The sequence below is a fragment of the Rhodotorula toruloides genome, assembly GCF_000320785.1.
Source record: "Rhodotorula toruloides NP11 unplaced genomic scaffold Scaffold6, whole genome shotgun sequence".
Taxonomy (NCBI): Eukaryota; Fungi; Basidiomycota; class Microbotryomycetes; order Sporidiobolales; family Sporidiobolaceae; genus Rhodotorula; species Rhodotorula toruloides.
This window is the reverse complement of record NW_015622966.1, coordinates 303,800-320,508: the sequence shown is the minus strand read 5'-3', so window position 1 is coordinate 320,508 and position 16,709 is coordinate 303,800. Positions and strand designations below refer to the sequence as shown.

At 61.8% G+C, this 16,709-nt stretch overlaps 7 protein-coding genes across 7 annotated transcripts; 4 read left to right on the top strand and 3 right to left on the bottom strand.

Moving 5' to 3' along the window:
- Positions 1-343: 343 nt before the first annotated feature.
- Positions 344-2,427, bottom strand: RHTO_07210 (CigA protein; the record flags this gene model as incomplete). Its single annotated transcript, XM_016420868.1, has 2 exons — positions 344-371; positions 428-2,427. The coding sequence occupies 2 exons, from the start codon at positions 2,425-2,427 to the stop codon at positions 344-346; spliced, it is 2,028 nt and encodes a 675-aa protein (XP_016274595.1).
- Positions 2,428-3,131: 704 nt separating this feature from the next.
- On the top strand, positions 3,132-3,839 carry RHTO_07209 (uncharacterized protein; the record flags this gene model as incomplete). Its single annotated transcript, XM_016420867.1, has 4 exons — positions 3,132-3,280; positions 3,336-3,443; positions 3,513-3,577; positions 3,643-3,839. 4 exons carry the CDS (start codon positions 3,132-3,134, stop codon positions 3,837-3,839), a joined length of 519 nt encoding a protein of 172 aa, XP_016274594.1.
- Positions 3,840-3,905: 66 nt separating this feature from the next.
- Positions 3,906-4,898, bottom strand: RHTO_07208 (uncharacterized protein; the record flags this gene model as incomplete). Its single annotated transcript, XM_016420866.1, has 4 exons — positions 3,906-4,381; positions 4,446-4,605; positions 4,660-4,757; positions 4,820-4,898. 4 exons carry the CDS (start codon positions 4,896-4,898, stop codon positions 3,906-3,908), a joined length of 813 nt encoding a protein of 270 aa, XP_016274593.1.
- Positions 4,899-5,364: 466 nt separating this feature from the next.
- On the top strand, positions 5,365-8,953 carry RHTO_07207 (nucleolar protein 14; the record flags this gene model as incomplete). Its single annotated transcript, XM_016420865.1, has 7 exons — positions 5,365-5,754; positions 5,814-6,149; positions 6,207-6,272; positions 6,330-8,360; positions 8,420-8,728; positions 8,790-8,855; positions 8,909-8,953. 7 exons carry the CDS (start codon positions 5,365-5,367, stop codon positions 8,951-8,953), a joined length of 3,243 nt encoding a protein of 1,080 aa, XP_016274592.1.
- A 134-nt stretch (positions 8,954-9,087) lies between these two features.
- On the top strand, positions 9,088-10,108 carry RHTO_07206 (uncharacterized protein; the record flags this gene model as incomplete). Its single annotated transcript, XM_016420864.1, has 6 exons — positions 9,088-9,187; positions 9,532-9,611; positions 9,663-9,836; positions 9,894-9,917; positions 9,970-10,035; positions 10,097-10,108. The coding sequence occupies 6 exons, from the start codon at positions 9,088-9,090 to the stop codon at positions 10,106-10,108; spliced, it is 456 nt and encodes a 151-aa protein (XP_016274591.1).
- Positions 10,109-10,199: 91 nt separating this feature from the next.
- RHTO_07205 (vacuole-associated enzyme activator complex component Vac14) lies at positions 10,200-14,233 on the bottom strand (the record flags this gene model as incomplete). Its single annotated transcript, XM_016420863.1, has 12 exons — positions 10,200-10,845; positions 10,904-11,060; positions 11,118-11,197; positions 11,263-11,381; positions 11,440-11,544; positions 11,597-11,977; positions 12,041-12,690; positions 12,751-13,576; positions 13,630-13,692; positions 13,752-13,872; positions 13,929-14,082; positions 14,152-14,233. The coding sequence occupies 12 exons, from the start codon at positions 14,231-14,233 to the stop codon at positions 10,200-10,202; spliced, it is 3,384 nt and encodes a 1,127-aa protein (XP_016274590.1).
- Positions 14,234-14,598: 365 nt separating this feature from the next.
- Positions 14,599-16,648, top strand: RHTO_07204 (AFG1 family mitochondrial ATPase; the record flags this gene model as incomplete). Its single annotated transcript, XM_016420862.1, has 6 exons — positions 14,599-15,405; positions 15,489-15,574; positions 15,681-15,790; positions 15,857-16,221; positions 16,276-16,461; positions 16,529-16,648. 6 exons carry the CDS (start codon positions 14,599-14,601, stop codon positions 16,646-16,648), a joined length of 1,674 nt encoding a protein of 557 aa, XP_016274589.1.
- Positions 16,649-16,709: the final 61 nt, after the last annotated feature.

Sequence of the window (16,709 nt, the reverse complement as noted above, 5' to 3'; positions counted from 1 at the left end):
GAGAAGGGAGAAGGAGGAGCGAGGTGTCTCAACTGACGACATTCTGCCAGGGTGATCGAGAGCCACGCGCGTCTTCGTGCCTTGATTGCGGTCGTTCTCCGCCCGCTGATTTTGCGCTGATTGATTGCGCTCGGGTTGCGCTGTCACACTGCGCGGCATTGTGCGAGGGGCATTGAATGAATGCGACGAGGCCGGTGTGACAAGCCAGCTCGGCGGCGGGCGATGAGGCGGTGGCGAAACGAGAGATGCGGGATTGCAGGATACGGGTTGCGGGGTATGGCATAAGCAGGGTATACAGGTTGACGGGCGTCGACGAGGGAGCGCGGTGAAGGCGCGGAGGCGCTCATCCGCGCTCGACAATGTCCCACCCACTGCAAGATGCGAGTGGTCAGCATACGGTGCAAGGCGCGGTGAAACGGGAACGAACTGGTAGACTTGATGCAGGACGTCAATGGCGAAGCGGCTGTACGTGCTCTGCGGCGTGCCAACGAGTCCTCGACCCCACGCAGCGATCTGGGCGTCGAGTTGCGGGTAGAGGAACTGCGCGAGAGGCGTCTTGTCGTCCTTGTTGCGCAGGCGGTTCAGCTTGCCGATGCTGGGAAGCGAGGAGAAGTCGGAGAGAACAAAGGTGCAGGGGAAGGCGTCGAAAAAGACGGCAAGGTTGGGGTCGGCGTGCGGGAGCTTCGAGTCTGTCGCGATGAACAGAGGCGCGTTGAAAGGGAGCAGCCGTTCGTCGGTGTGGAGCGGAGAGCGGCAGGCGAGTTCGGGAGAGAGGAGGGAGTCGGAGCGAGAACGAACTGTCGGGAGAGGCGGGAGAGGGGCATGCTTGTACGCTCCGGCTCGCTGCGGTCGAGAGTTGGCGCGCTTGACGATGGTACTTTTCGGAGGCGAACTGTCGACAAGACCCCGCCGGGCGAGCCTCTTCGTCTCGCTACTCCGCCTGACCTCTTCGCACAACTTGACGTCAAGGCCCATCTTGTCCTCGCACAGCTTGTCCCAGACGCCGCGCATGTTCTGCGGAGCGTTCTGCTGGAAAACGCCGTCGCCAACGCGCAAGTGCAAACCGTAGTAGTTGCCCTCGCCGCCAAGCATGTCCCGAACCTGCTCCGTCACCTCGTCGACGACCTCGGTCCGGAAAACCATCGACTTGCGGAACGTCGAGCGGGCGTCGAAGCTGTCGTCGCGGGTGACGCGCAAGCGGTTCGTGCCGAACATGCTGCCGACGTGGACGAGCTTGAACGTGTCCGTCTCGTCGCGGAGCTTGTCGACGTCGATACGGTTGCCCCACTTGTCGAGCGGCTCCTGGTCGTCATCCGAGTCGTAGAAGCGGTACTGGTACATCGTGTCGTCCCTGAGCCGCCAGACATCCGGACTCTCACCGCGCTTGTCCGGTTTGCGAAGGCCAAGCTTGTCGTGCAGCCAGTCCATCGAGAGGTTCGCCCTGCGCTTGAGCGGGACGAGTTTCTCCGTCTCGCTCAGATCGACGAGCCACGACCAGTCGACCGTCGTCCAGTCCCAGAACCCGTCGCACTCGCGCGGGATCGGATCCTCGTTCGAGCCCTCGCCAAACTCGATGCAGTGCTCGAGTCCCTCCTTGCTCGCCATTTCGAGGCGACGCTGGAGCTTGTCGAACGCGATATAGGGGATGGCGTGGCCGAGCCAGACGGGTGGGAGTAGAAGGGTACGCTTGAGGAGAAAGGCGAGGGTAAGGGCGTTCTCGAGCGAGATGCGCTGGTTGTGATAGCCCGAGTGCGGCGAGTAGGCGAGGTAGCGGTCGGCGAACGCGGAGTCAGCGTTAGAGAGGGAGCGGGTGGCAGATGCATGCGGCGAGACGTCGACGTCGATGGGCTGGGTGTGGGAAGTTGGAGGAGAAGGCGGTCGAGCGGGTTGAGGTCGCACTTTAGGCGGTGGTGGCGGAGGATGTGGAGCGGCAGGGGCTTCGAACCACTCGACCTTGACCGGAGGTGCTTCTTCAGCCCCAGGAACGGTCTCCTCCATCGGCGAAACCGTCTCGACGTCGTCGACCACTAAAGGAGTCGCATCTTCCACATCCACATCTCGCGAGCGCCACAGCAAAATCACCGCCACCAGTAGCAGCAACACCAGCCAACGTATTCGACCGCCTCGCAAGCGCGAGGGAACCCATCCTCTCGCCTGTCCCGCTCGTCTTCGACCCGCTGCATCCGGTTGCCCCGGTATGCTGTAGAACGGCAGGCTCCCCCGACCCCGCTGCCTCTTTCCTGGCCCATCGTGTCTATCCGAAGACCTTGAGTCGAACGAAGCGCTGCTGGGTGCTGAGCGTGAAGGGCTGGGACGGCTTCGAGGAGGGTCGGAGGTTCGAGCGGCCGACGAGGAGGCGGAAGACTGGCGGCGATGGGGCTCAGGAAAGATGTCGAGCGTCGTAGAGTGTGGAGGATGGTGCTCCATGCCCGCTGGTCAGCCAGAACGACCTGCGTCGCCCGAACACCCGTCCCATCAGCGAACAAAGCGAGGAGGTTCGGGGGTGAGAACGGACCACACCTGGACTGTGCCCAGACAGTCAGCGGCTGTAGAGAGTGCCCTCGGAACACTATAGCACTGCAAATCCGGAAAGCAGCTGAATGGGAGCGGGTGGTCAATGGCGGAGAGCGAGAGAGGGTTCTGCTTGAACCCTTCGCTCATACAACCAGGCTGGCCGTGCTACTCTGCTCGCTGTCCACAAGGAACCGCTGGCAGCATCGAACTCGCTCGCCCGCCCCTCGCACAGCTTCGTCGCCGCCATCTTCGCCCGCCAGCCCGCTCGTCTTGGACGCGACGATTACGGAACAACGCGCTGGGCAGGCATGGCGGGAAGCGCCGGCGCAAAGTGGAGAGCTCGTTGTGGCTGTACGAGCCCTTTGAGCCCGCGCAATCGCGGCCAAAGTCGACACACCACCCTCCGTCTCCTCGAGGGCATCAAGACGTTCACGCCGCTCAAGTGGGTCGAGGCGCACGCTTGCCGCGCTGGCAGGCAAAGACACGCACTGAACAGCGTGCTCGCCTATCTGAATGGTTCTTTGGCGCCCGTTACGCTGACGTCGCGTTCTCCGTTCGACTCGGCTCGCTGGTTGCTCCCTTTCTTGCTTCCGAACACTTCGCTCGACTCGCTCACAATGACCAAAACGCTCGAGCACAGTGCACTCTTCGGCTCGTCCAGCCAGATCGGCAGCGCTATCCCAGACGCCTTCCTCGCCCCCGCCACGCCAAGATCAAGTTCAAGCGAGACTGAACTCCGTCTCGCTTTCTCAGCAGGCGCAGTACGGTCAGCATGCCTCTCTTACTGGCGCGAGTCTTGTCCTGACCGCTTGCTTGCGCAGTCACGGCTCGCCTTCTCCGCCCGTCGACTTCCGCCAACGCAACACTCAACTTCGTGTGTGGAACGCTCTCACAGCGCGGGACAGTCGATCTCCTGCATTTCGCAGCCGGCAAGCCCGTCCAGCTCGACTTCGTCAGCGAAGAAGAAGCTGACGAGTTCATCGCCAATGCCGGTTTAGCGCCCGAGCGAGCGAAGCAGAGCGCGTCGCTGCCGACTTCTGGTACATCATCAAGCTCACGCAGGGTGCGTCGATGTGTCAACGCTCTTCTGCAGGACGCTATTGCTCGGATTCAGCCTTTTTCTTGCAGGCATGGGTCTCTTCCGCCGCCATCCAAGCGAATCGCACAACGACCTGTATCCCGAAGTCCACGCTACCCTTTCCTCCGAGTACCTCGCCTTGTTGGTTGGCAAGAAGGCAATTTCGGCGTTGGACAAGCAAGGAGCTAGCCTCGGAGGCTTGCAACTGCGAAGGTCGCCGTTGCTCGCTTCCTGCATACGCTCGTGAGAGGCGATTCTCAAGCTATCATGAGAAGAAGACTGAGAAAGACTTGATTGCGACAGGCAAAGCGCTCTATTTGCACCTTTGCCTCCTCGCCACCGGGATATGTTCCATCTTGAGAGGCTGAGGCACAGGCGTATGACGATCGAGTTCAAGGACGTAGTGATAGGTGTAATGCGAGTACTGGTGAGGGGGAGCCTCGGTTGTCGACAATCGCACGTTCAGCTGCATGCGAAGGACGACATGACCGAGGGAGGGATTCGGAGTGGGCATCTCCTGAAGGAGGACCTGGACGTTCTCCCAGGACGGAAGCTCAATCGCCATCCATGTTCCCTTGAGGTGGCACATGTTCTCGAACTGGTACGTCGGTCCTTGAGGCCCGTTGACCGTCCACCGGCGGCTCATTGCTCGTGGGGCGGCTGTAAGAGTGTACGACACTCTTCGATGAAGGGGGAGCTCCATGAAGACATGCGAGGTTCCGTCGCCGTTGTGCGCCATGAGCGTTGGTATGAGGAGGGGAGGGAGTTGCATGACGAAGGGATTCTCGTCTACACGCAGGTTGAGAAGGATCAGTGCGAGAGTTCGAGCGTCGTAAGACGGCGTATGGCGCACCTGTACCCGCGCCAGGAGGCTTGAGGAGCGGTCCTTCCAGGTTGTAGTAAGGCGCGGCGGGCGACTCCTCTTTGAGGTGGTAGACGTTGTTTCGGAACCAGTTGAACAAGCTGTCGATCAGCCGAGGAATGAGAATTGCGTGCCAACCCTTCCAGGTCACCTGTGAGGACGCGGTCAGAGGAAGCAAATGAATCCCTGTGGGCCGAAGACGCACGATCTCGACGGCGTTGACCATGCGCACTTCCTTCGCTGTATCCGGCTTCGGCGGCGGCGTCTCGACAGCGAGCTCTTGGAGATTGGCAGGCCAGTGTCCTGTGCAGGGCGGAAACATCAGCTTCGAATGCACCAATCGCGCCCGACGATGCCGAACGCACTGTTCCGCAAAGGCTCGTTGCGGTCATCCTTCCAGCCCGGATAGTCGTCCCCCCAGGTACCTTCTGGCCGAAAGCTCATACTGAGGATGCGATGGGAGCGAGAGACGAATGAGCAGAATGAGCCCAGTGAAGGAGAGATTGGCCCACCCAAGCAAGTTCCCCCAGGTCAACTCCGCGGACAGTCCGGACAGCCAGTCAGCGGGCGCAAGTCAGCAGCACGTGGCGTAAGGCGCGAGCGTGGCGAAAGGAGCCAGACAATGCGTGAAGAGGAGGTCGAGGCGGACGAGAACGACCGAGGAAGGCAGCTGTCCGGGTAGCGAGGGAGCCGTAAGGAGCTGCGCCACCTCAAGCAAACCTCAAGACTGCTTCTGAGCGATCGGCACGCCGCGCAAAGCTCTGTCAAGCGAGTAAGGCGACTTCATCAGTTAGCGGTGGACGTCGAGGCGAGGAGACAGCAGCGCAGCGTGGGAGCGCTCCTGATCGTCCGGGTGGGCTAACAAGTGCTCGAATAGCATGCTGCAAGCCACAAAGCGCCAGCCTGAGCGATGAGAGCGTGTTGTCCTGGTCGAACCTGCCCCGGTCGAGCTCATCCTCTCTCCGCCACCTCTGACACCGCTTCTGGGCTTGCTGCTGCTCCAGACGCTAGGATGGGCGGCTCACAGCTCACGCAGCTGCGCGCAAAGCTGCGAGACTCGGGACTGAACCGCCAGGCCAACCCCAAGGACGCTCGCAAACGGGCAAAGCAGCGGAAGGACCTCTCGTCCAACTCGGCGCAGCACAGGAACGCCAAGCTCGCGGCGATTCACGACCAGTTCAACGTCTTTGACACGCGCGACGAGAAGAAGAAGTTCCAGGTGGTGTCGCGGTCGGGCAAGGAGGAGGGCGGCGGGACCAAGGGGATGCCAGGACGAGCGAGGGCTGCCGGTATCGAAGCGGTGCGCACAGAGCGCTACACTGTGCTGGAGAAGCTGGCTGACCCCTCTGTCGCTCACAGCGCAAGAAGACGCTCCTCCCGATGCTCGAAGCGCGAACTCACGCTTCTACCTTCGTCGACCACCGCTTTGGCGAGGCAGCTTCGCACCTGACGCCCGAGGAGAAGGCTCTCGAGCGCTTCACGGCCGAACGCAAGTCGCGCCTCGACAAGAAGATGCGTTTCAATCTCGAGGACGACGATGGCGGCGAGTTTGCGCTCACGCACGGAGGACGGAAGCTCGGTTTCGGTGACGAGGACCAGCTGGAAGACGGCGGATGGGGTGGGCTTGGGGAAGGAGCGAACCGAGAACCTCTGATGAACCGGCGGAAGATGGGCGCAGAGCCCGAGGAGGACGAGGTTTGTTGCGTTTTCTCTCCCTCTCATAGTCGTCGCTGACCGACTACGAATGCACAGGAGCCGCGCAAGAAGTCGCACGCCGAGATCATGGACGAGGTCATCGCCAAGTCCAAGTTTCACAAGGTGCGTCTCGCCGATACCTCTACTTCGAGCGATAGCTGACTCTGCTTTTCTTCGTAGGCTGAGCGACAAAAGATGAAGTCTGCCGACGACGAGACTCGTCTCGAGCTCGACGCCGAGCTGAAGGACTTGCGAGGGATCTTGGCTGGTGGAGCTGTCAGTCGCGGCGGTGCGAGTGAACAGGCGCCCGGCTCTTCGGCGACGGGAGCTTCTGAAGCGGTTGAAGACGACGAGGAGGATGAGGAGGACGAGGAGGACGAGGAGGATGAAGACGAGGACGCCGAGGACGGAGACGATTCGGATGCCGACTCGGATGAATCGGGCTCGACGTACGAGCTGAACGACGAGGAGCTCGAAGCTGCTCTTGCCGCATCTTCAGCCAAGTCCGGTGTTGACCGCGACCTCCTGCGCAAACTCATCGGCTCAGCGACCGACCGCTCTCCCTCTCCCTCTCCCCCTCCGGCATCAACTTCTGTCTCTGCCACCGTCGACGGTGAGCGACCACCTCCCGCCAAACCTGCGGCACAAGACGACGATGAAGACTCGAAGGACCCGTACGACATCTACGTTCGTGAACTCGCTCTTGAACCTCGAGCGCACGCGACCAACCGCCTCAAGACGCCGCTCGAGCTTGCGCAGGAGGCGGCCGAGCAGCTGAAGAAGCAGGAGGAGCGGCGGTTGAAGCGTCAACGTGGCGAGGAGGACCGGTCGAGCGACGAGGAGGACGGTGCGGAGGACGGGAAGCGGAAGAAGAAGGAGAAGAAGCGTGCGCCGCAAGGCGACGACCTCGACGACGACTTCCTCGAGGAGCAGTACGGCAGCGATGTGGACGAGAGCGCCGCGCTGGCTGTCGCTGTTGGCGGACTTGGGCAGGGACTCGAAGGCGAGGGCGTATTGCTGGCGGACGAGGACGGGTCTGCGGAAGGCAGTGACGAGGAGGAGGGTGACGAAGAAGAGAGCGAAGGCGAGGAGGACGAGGAACAGAGCGAGATGGACGAGATGGACGTTGGCGACCTGGATGCTGCCGACTCGGAAGAAGAGGAGGCGGCACAGGGTGAAACGGAGGCGCTGGTTGCCCCTTCGACGGCGAGATTCGACAAGTCGGGCGAACTCCCGTATACCTTCCCTTGCCCCACGACGCACGCCGAATTCGCCAAGCTCCTTCGCTCATCCGGTATCAAGGACGAGGACACACTCACCGTCGTCAAGCGTATCCGGACCCTCTACCACCCCGGTCTCGCCGAGGGGAACAAGGAGAAATTGCAGGTCTTCGCCAACGTCCTCCTCGACCACATCGTCTACCTCTGCACATCTCCTTCACCGTCAACATTCGCCCCGGTCAACTCGCTTCTCCCGCAACTCCTCACTATGTCGCACGCCTATCCCCTCAGCTGCGCCCCACACTACGTCACCAAGCTCTCCCTCATGCACCGCAACCTCCTGCGCGGCCTCGTCCGAGGTCCGCTAGACCTTGCGGCGAAGACATGGCCGGGCCTTCCCGAACTCACCCTCCTTCGCCTCGTCGGCATGGTCTGGTCGACCTCCGACCTGTCGCACCCCGTCGCCGCTCCTGCCCTCCTCTTGATCGGCGAATACCTCTCGCAGGCCCGCGTTCGTTCCCTCTCCGACCTCGCCAGCGGCATCTTCCTCGTCTCGCTCGTCGCACAGTTTGAAGAGCAGTCGAAGCGGATTGTCCCCGAAGCCGTCAACTTCCTCGCCAACTCGCTCGCCCTCCTCTTCCCGACTACTTCTGCCGTTTCCGCCACATCTTTCCCCGGCTCGTTCCCTGCACCCGATGTCGGCCGGGAGCACGCCAAGCAGCTCAAGCTCGGCCGTGACTCGTCGTCGCTCGTGCCGAGCCAGTCGACCAATCTGCTCAAAGCGCTCGCGGCGAAGGGCAAGACCGGCAAGGGCAAGGCGACTGTCGCCGAAGCTGGGCAGCTCAAGGTCGACCTCGCAGCTTCCGCGCTCAAGCTTGTCGAGACCTACAGGGCCATGTACAGCGAGAGCGAGGCGTTCATCGAGGTCTTCAGGCCGATCGAGGCTATCCTCAAGGCCGTCAAGCTCGAGAAGCTGTCGCCGTCTCTTCAGGTGCGGATCGATTCTTTGTGGTCTCCCTCTGCGAGAGCTGACGCTCGCCGCTTGTACAGAACAACGTCAAGTCGACTGTGAACGCCCTCTCCCGCTCGCTCACGTTTGCCGGCCAGTCTCGCCGTCCTCTTTTCCTTCAACATCACAAGCCTATTCCTCTGGCGACCTACCTCCCCAAGTTCGACGAGGGCTTCAATCCGAACCGTCGCTTCGACCCAGACTCGGAGCGCGCAGCGGCGAGCAAGCTGCGCGCGCTCTACAAGAAGGAGAAGAAGGGCGCGGTCCGCGAGTTGCGCAACGACAACAAGTTCTTGGCTGTCGAGAGTGCGAAGCGGAGGGCGGAGGAGGATCAGCAGTACCAGCGCAAGGTTCGTTTGGCATCGCGCCTTCCTCTCGCCATTGACTGACACGTCGTCTCCCGTCTCGCAGATCCAGAAGATTGTGGGCAGTTTGCAAGACGAGCGGGCAGAAGAGAAGGCCTTCGAGCGGACAAAGGTGCGTCTCCCACCGCTCCCTTTATCGCACGAGCTCACTCTTGCTTCTCACAGGCCAAGGGCAAGCGACGGGACAAGGCGAGGGCTGGTGGACGGTAGACTCCTGTCGCATTGCATCTCCTTTCTTGCCGACGGCGCGTCAGATCGTTTCGCTTGGCGAGCGCACACACCTCGCGCCTCCTCTCCCTCTCGCCGCTCCTCCTCTCGCTCTTACACTTCCTCTCAGCCCTCGCATGGCTACACAGTCGATCAAACGCACTGCCAGTGCGCAGGCCGCCAAATACAACTACTATCTCGAGCGCCGGGCGGCTTGGTTGGAGTTGCGCGGCGATTGTCAGGTCGGTCTCCTTCCCTCACCTCCTCGCTTCGTCTCCACAGTCCGGCCTCTAGACGACTCCGGCTGCTCGGTCTGCTATGCAGAGCGAGCGCCCATCCATCCTGACGGCGTTCCTCCGTCCTCGTCAGGCTTTCACTCTCCGACGCACCTCTCGCTCCATCTTCCCGCCTCTTGATCGTGCTGATGCAGCATCGGCTCTCACAGGCGTCCATCCGACCCGAAGCGCCTTGGCGAGCCTTCGTCGAAGCTCGCTTTCGCCTGCTTAACGCTTTCCTTGACTATCGACGCCTCTGCCAACGAACGCCTGGCCGCTCTACGCCCTCATCGCCGTCTTGCGCAGATCGCCAAGACGGCTCGACGCTCGACAAGGCGTTCGCAACGTTCTCACTCGCTCTCGATTCCGTGACAATACCCGTCGGTGTGCGTCTCTTTGTCGTTTTCCTGGAACTGCGCTCACTCCTTCGTTCGCAGTACTGGTCTGAGATGCCTCGAGAAGATGTCGGCACGCAGGAGGCGCACCGCGAGCTTCTGAGCTTCATGCAGGACTTGGAGGAACGGTTCCGTTCGCTCGCGCAATGGGTTTGTGGCGACGCTGTCGGCAGTGCTTCTCTAATGACAGCGGAGAACGACATCTGCGAATTACTCGTCAGTCAGGCTCGTACGGCGCCACCGAACGAGTCTGCTGACTTTGCTATACCGCAGAATTCGCGCAGTCAGGAACTCGCAGTCTGTCCCTTCCGTTGACCGAACAAGGACTCAAGCTCACTTGTTTCGGTAGGCTCGCAATCCAGCAGGTATGCACTGTTTTGCCAAGGCGTTACCACCCGACTCTCCAGCCTGGCCGGTGCGTCGCATCGCTTCCTTTGCTACCGGCCCATCCGCTTATATCGTGCACCCCGCTACAGGTAGAAGGATAGACCGCGGGTATATCATTGCGTAGAGGGGCTTGCATGATGAAGCGAAACAACAAGCGGAAACCGAGAGAACCTCCTCAACTTTCGGACCGCCTCAACTCCGCCTCGGGCCAGCCGCTGCTCCGCGGCCATTCGACGCACTCCCAATTCTGCTCTTCGTACCCTGCATCGTCGGACTGAGAGCTCGCTGCACCGCCGAAGCGGCGGCAACGATCGGTCCTCCTCTTCGTCCGCCGCTCAGCGTACTCGACGCCATGCTGGCCGTGTCGCCTGACCTGCTACTGGCTTGGAACGGGTGGTGCGACGAGGTCGGCGCCGTACCTCGCTTGGTGGCCGTACCAACGAAACGCGACCCTCCCACTGTGCTGCTTCCGCCGTACCCTCCGCTCACTCCGCGCATAGAGGTCGTGTCCGAGGCTTCGTAGCCATCAAAGCCGCCTCGAACGGTTCCGTAGCCAGCACTGGCGGAGTGCGGACTGGCAAGTGTCGGCCCGCGTCCTGCCGGCGCTGGTCCCGCTGCGGTCGAACCGCCCGATGTCGACGACAGGGCTGCCGCTCTGCGCTTCTGGACTTGCCGGAAGTGCGCGAGGAGCTCGTTCCATCGGATCGAAGGAGGGTCTGGCGTCGCAATATCGGTACGTGCGCCGCGAGCGAGGGACGAGACGGGACCGGTGCCCGCGGATGCTGATGACGGTAGACCGCCGCTGGTGCGAATGGCGGAGGGCGAGATGACCGACGCTCTGCATATCCTCAGACTGTCAGTCGACCTCGCCGTACAAGCAGGAACCTCGTACGCACCGAGGAACGGTCTGCAGGAATCCGAGAGAGCTCACGGCGCTCAGCCGGTTGCGCAGCGTCGCAAAAGCGCTTGACTGCGGCAGCAGCATGAGAAGACCGTACATCGCCTTGAGGAGGTACGGGTACCGCTCTGGCTCGAGAAGCTGGAGTCGAAGAGCTGTGCAAGCGAGCGTCAGTCTGTCGAGTCGCGCTTGCGGGCTAGCCGAGAACGCACAGGTGAAGACGGGCGACTCGATGAGCTGAACGAGCTTGTCGATTTGGATGAGCATCGGAACGGTCATCTCGAGTTCGGCGCTGTCGAGGAGGCAGAGGTCAGCGATCGCTACGGGTTGGCTGAAAGCAGGACCGGCCGGACGTACAAGATCTGCAACAGAGCGCTGGCTTGCTCGTATGCCTGAGCGAGTAAGCAGAGTGTGAAAGTCGCGACGGCGTTGTGCGACCATGAGCGATAGAGGGTGACGAAGAGGTTCTGACCATCCTGCTCACCTAGCCGGATCAGCGAGATCCCGCAAGACAGAAAGAGAAGGTAGGCGCACCTTCGAGTCGAGCGTTCGCAGGCGCTTGCGGAACTCGCTCAGTTCCGGCGAGGTGATCATGATGAGGTTGAGATTCTGGACCATGATGCTCGCGAATTCGAGGTCCTGCAGGCGATTCCGTCAGCGAAAGCGGCGTGAAGGCGAGGAACGGGCGCACCTCGTCCTTCTCGAGGATCTCGGCACAAATCCGGTAGATCCTCTCGGCGTTCAAGCTGCCGCAGAGTTGGCGGATGATGAGGCTCCCCCTCGTCTCGAGCAGCTTCCTGTCTGTGCTGAACAACTCAAGAAGGCTCGTCATCAAGCCGGCGAAGTAGTCGTCTCCTCCGTCTCCATCGCCAATCGAGCTGATCTGGGCGAGGAGTACCAGGTCGGAACGGAGGACGCGGTCGGATGGGTCGGAGAGGAGCTTGAGGAGGACGGCGAGAGAGAGGCCGGAAGAGGTCGACGAGGCGGAAAGGTCTCGCTGCCGGCCGCCGCCTTGCTGGGCAGAAGGTCGATCGCGGCGAGCTTGGATGGACGGGTCGTCGCCAACGAGGGTCTGGAGCCAGGGAAGAGCTGCATGAGTGACCAGGACGCGACAACGATCTCATCGCGAGCTCACCTTCCTCGGCGCCTTCTGATGCAGCATCAACAGCCACTCAAGCGCCGCAACCCTCGTCTCCTCGCTATCGCTCAGAAACTGCAACGTCAACTCGTTGACCGTCAAGCCGTACTGGAATTGGCGGCCGTCCGGCTCGTACGGGTCGATGAGGTCCGGCGGAGGAGCGAGGTTGGAGTCTTCGGACGGTGGAGAGACGGTGAGGGTCGAGGTGGCGGAGGTGATTGAGGTGAGAGCGGTAGCCGAGGCGTGGTGATGCAGGTGGCTTGCGGCATCGCTGCCGGGCTTGTGCCGGTCGTGACCTGGGCGAGGCGTTGCTGCCGAAGCTGTGGGAAAGGGGAAGGAGGAGGGTGGAGGAGACGCTGCAGATGCGCGGTCTGGCACATGCGTGGAAGGCTGGGCGAGATTTGGCTGGGTAGCCGACGGCGAGAGAGACGCGCCCGGCGGAAGAGGCGAGTCGACAGGGAGAGACCACACGACCGTGTACAGCAGGTCGTTCGTGTTTTGCGCGACGTGCTCGATCTCGGGGACGTGATGTGCGAGTGCCGAGAGGATGACGGGAATGAGGCGCGGGACGAAGGGGACGACAACGCCTGGGACGAACTGGAGGAACTGCGAGAGCCAGTCGAGGCAGGTCCGCTGGATCTGTTCGTCTGCGCACGCGATGACTTCGTTAAACCAAGCTCAGCTGTCGGGCGAGCTCACTGGCGCACCTGGAAAGCTGACGGTCTCGGCGAGGATCTCGACAACGGCGGGATAGTCGATCTTGACGCCTTGGCCCGGGATCCACTCCTGCGATCCATCGACCTCCTCCTCGTACTCTTCATCGCTATCAGCAAGCGCATAGTCGTCCGCTCGACCCGATTCAACCTTCTGACCGCCCGAGCGAGGCGTCGGCGTGCCCTTCCCTCCTTGTTCCGCTCCCGCATCGTCTCCTCCGTTGTCCGTGTCCGTCACCGTCACCGTCTTTGCCTCGCTCGGTCGCCGTCGCTTCCTGTCCACTTCCTTCGCCCATTTCTCCCGCTTCGCCAACAACCTATCAACCTCAATCTCCCTAACCTCCCTCGTCTCGCACAACATATCCCTCAACAGTCCCTCAGCGCCGTTCCTCACTTCAGGCGTCGGGTCTCCAAGGTACGCCAACAACCCGCCCAGGAACTCGGGGAGGTACGAGATCAACTCGAGTTCGGGGACCGAGTCGAGCACGATCAGCCATGAGATGAGGAAGGTGCGTGTGAAGGGGTCGAGGACGGCGAAACGTTCTTGGAGGAGGGGAATGAAGCGTGAGAGGGAGAAGGCCCGTGAAGGAGGCTTGATGGCGGATGGGGCGGAGGGGGCGGATCGAGAAGGCGAGCCGTCGCGTTGCCGGACTTTTTCGCGGATCTCGCGCGCACTCATCAGGCTGTAGTCCTCGTCCTCTTCTTCGGAGTAGTTGGCGAGCGAGACGTAGGTTGACGCTTGCTCGGTGACGATGTCTTTGAGAAGACGGTCGAGCAGCTCGGCGCCGTTCTTGACGGAGGGGTCGACATCCGAAACGAGCTGCGCGGGCGAGGGTGAGCATGAGCTTGCCGAGCTCGGGTTGGAATGCGCACCTTGGCGAGAGCATCGAAGAGCTCGTTGAAGTAGACGAGGATCTCGCCGTGCGCAACTTTCGCCTGCCAGTTGGACGAAGAGTCAGTTCCCTTGCTTTGTATCGAGCGTTCCGCAGACTCACAATGTTGTACAAACTCTCGCAGGCATAGTATCGCAGCTTCGAGTCGTGGTCTTCGAAGCAGGCGAGAACGGGGCGGATGATGGCGCCGAGAAAGTCGGCAAGACGTGGTCCGAGGGCGATACTGCGCGGGGGCGAGGGTCAGCGCAGGTTGAAGTATTGCGTGTGATCCAGACGCACGCTAGGGAAGCCAGACCCATGATCCCGCCGCTCCTGTTCGTCGTCGTCGCAGTGCTCGACTGCAGCCTCGTCCCCGCCAGCTCGACGAGCTGGACGATGTACAGCCTTAGCTTCTGCTCATTCTCCTGCGTCCTGTTCGTGGCCAATTCGCGCACTGTGCGCCGTGGAAGGGCAGGGTTAGCGGTGTTTGCTCGACAAGTGGGGGGAGGAGATGGAGACTCACACACTGGCTCGAGGGCGAGTGCGGCACGCTTGCGGTGATCGTACGAGGTGTTTGTGAGCCCCTGCCTCGTCGACGAGTCCATCGTCGCTGTGTCGCCGAATCGCCTCCTCGAAGGACCCAGCGAGGAGAGCGGTAACGCTTTGTCGGCGGCAGAGAGAGGCCACTCGCGCGTCGCAGAGCTTCAGCGAGACTCAAAAGCGAGAGCAAGGCGGTCCACAGCCAGCAACAAGCCAGCGAGGCGAGTGTGCAGCGGTCAATGAACGAACTCGCGGACCAGCTCGCCTCGTTCGCTCGCGGATGTCTGTCCGGCGACCTGCATAGCCTCGTGAGTGCTATTCAAGAGTACTCCGATACAGTAGCGCTGTCCCTCGAGCCACTGTGTTGTTGCCGAAGCTGCTTCTCCTCCTCGTTCCGCTTCTTCACGCTGTCCAAACCGCGCTGCTCGCCATGCTGCCCGCTCGAGTGGCCCGTCCAGCTGCACGTGCACCGCTCGTGTGCTCCTGCACCCGCCCAGGGCTTCTCCCTCGCCCAGCCGCTTCTCGCCCGACAACGCCTCGCGCCGGCCTCGCAACACGAACAAGTCGCCCTCGCGCGACGCCACAAGCTTCCGGTGGGCTGCTGAGGGGACAGATCAGACAGGATGGGGCACGGCAACAATGGCGACAGCCAGTGCGGGCGCGGCACCTCGCGACAGAAGCTCCCACGCAGTCGCCGTCCGGACCGACCGCGGCGTACGACCGCGAAGTCGCTTCGGGCGCGATCCAGAACGACGAGCACCAGCGTTCGATTGTCGCCATCCTGCAAGACATGTACGACCAGCTCGAAGCCTACACACCCCCTCCCATCGGCCCTCTTCCTCCTCCCATCCAGCCCTCGTTCTGGGACCGCCTCATGCGCTCCCGCCTCTTTGCCGACATGGCCGACGAGCTGCATCAAGCCAACACCGCCGTCATCCCGCTCCCGCCTCCGCCCCCCGGCCTACCGAAGGGACTCTACCTCTTCGGCTCAGTCGGCTGCGGAAAGTCCTTCCTGATGGACCTCTTCTACGCCAACCTGCCGCCCAAGTACCGAGGGACTGGAGACGGCAAGGGCAAGTTCGGGAGCAGGAGGGTCCACTTCCACCAGTTCATGATGGACGTGCACAAGAAGGGACACCGGATCAAGATGGAGCACGGCGTCTCGCAGGATTGGGTCGTGATGGCTGCGCGCGAGATCGCGGAGGAGACGAGGGTGTTGTGCTTTGACGAGTTTCAGGTGCGTGTTGGAGGCGAGTTGTCGAGGCGAAGCCGTGCTGACGGTGTTCCGGATGATTTGACGTGTCCTTTCAACTTGCTCAGGTTACCGACATTGCGGACGCAATGATCCTGCGACGACTGATGGAGGCGCTGCACGCGCACGGCGTCGTCTGCGTCATGACTTCCAAGTGAGTTCGCTTCTCGCGTCTTGCGGTGCGGTCGCGAATTGCCGGCATGGCTTCGCAGATCCGCTGGGCTGCGCTCTCAGATCGAGCTGACACTCTCCTTCCACAGCCGTGCACCCGACGACTTGTACAAAAACGGCATCCAGCGAGAACAGTTCTTGCCGTGCATACAGCTCATCAAGAACAGCTTTACGGTTCACTGCCTAGACTCTGAGATCGGTGCGCTCTCTTCGCCCGCCTCTATGGCTTCATCGCTGGGCTGACGAGTTAACGAGTCTGCCGCAGACTACCGAAAACGCCCCCGCGAGCTCTCGCGCGTCTACTTCCACCCCATCAACGGCGAGAACCTCGCCGAGTTTGACAAGCTCTTCGAGTCGACCTGCCACGCAATCGATCCCGGCGACGCAGTAGTCGCCGATCGCCTCCTCTCCGTTTGGGGTCGACCCGTTCCCATCCCTCTCTCGACCTCTCACGTCGCACAATTCGGCTTCTACGATTTGTGCGGCGCGCCTCACTCGGCGGCGGATTATCTCGAGATTACGAAGACGTTCGGGACGATCTTCTTGAAGGGTGTGCCGCAGCTTGGGCTGGAGACGAAGGATCAGGCGAGGAGGTTCATCTTGTTCGTCGACGCGGCGTACGAGGCAAGGGTGCGTCCCAATCCCTCTTCCCTAACCTGCCTGAGCTGACGAGGTCGCGCGCAGACAAAGCTCTTCGTCCTCTCCAACCCGCCTATCGCGAGCGTCTTCTCCGACGAGCGCCGCGCGACAGGCGAGATCACGCCTCACATGCGCGCGATGATGGACGACCTCGGTCTCTCGGCGGATGTCGTCGGTGCTAGCTCAATCTTTACGGGCGACGAGGAGGTGTTTGCGTTCGCGAGGGCGGTGGTGAGTCCAGAAATTCTCGCTCGGCTCGCGGAAAGGGGCTGATTCACCGGCGTTTTGTGCATCACAGTCCCGCATTACGGAGATGGGATCGGTGCAGTGGGCGAGGCAGCATGCGGTCAACTTGCACGGCCAGGGGTTGAAGGAGGAGCAAATGCGCGAGGAGGGGGAGCAGGTCGCCACGGCGTAGACTTTTCTCGCTCGCCTAGACTGGCTATATGCTCTGTGTCCTATACACACTCTGGCAAGCT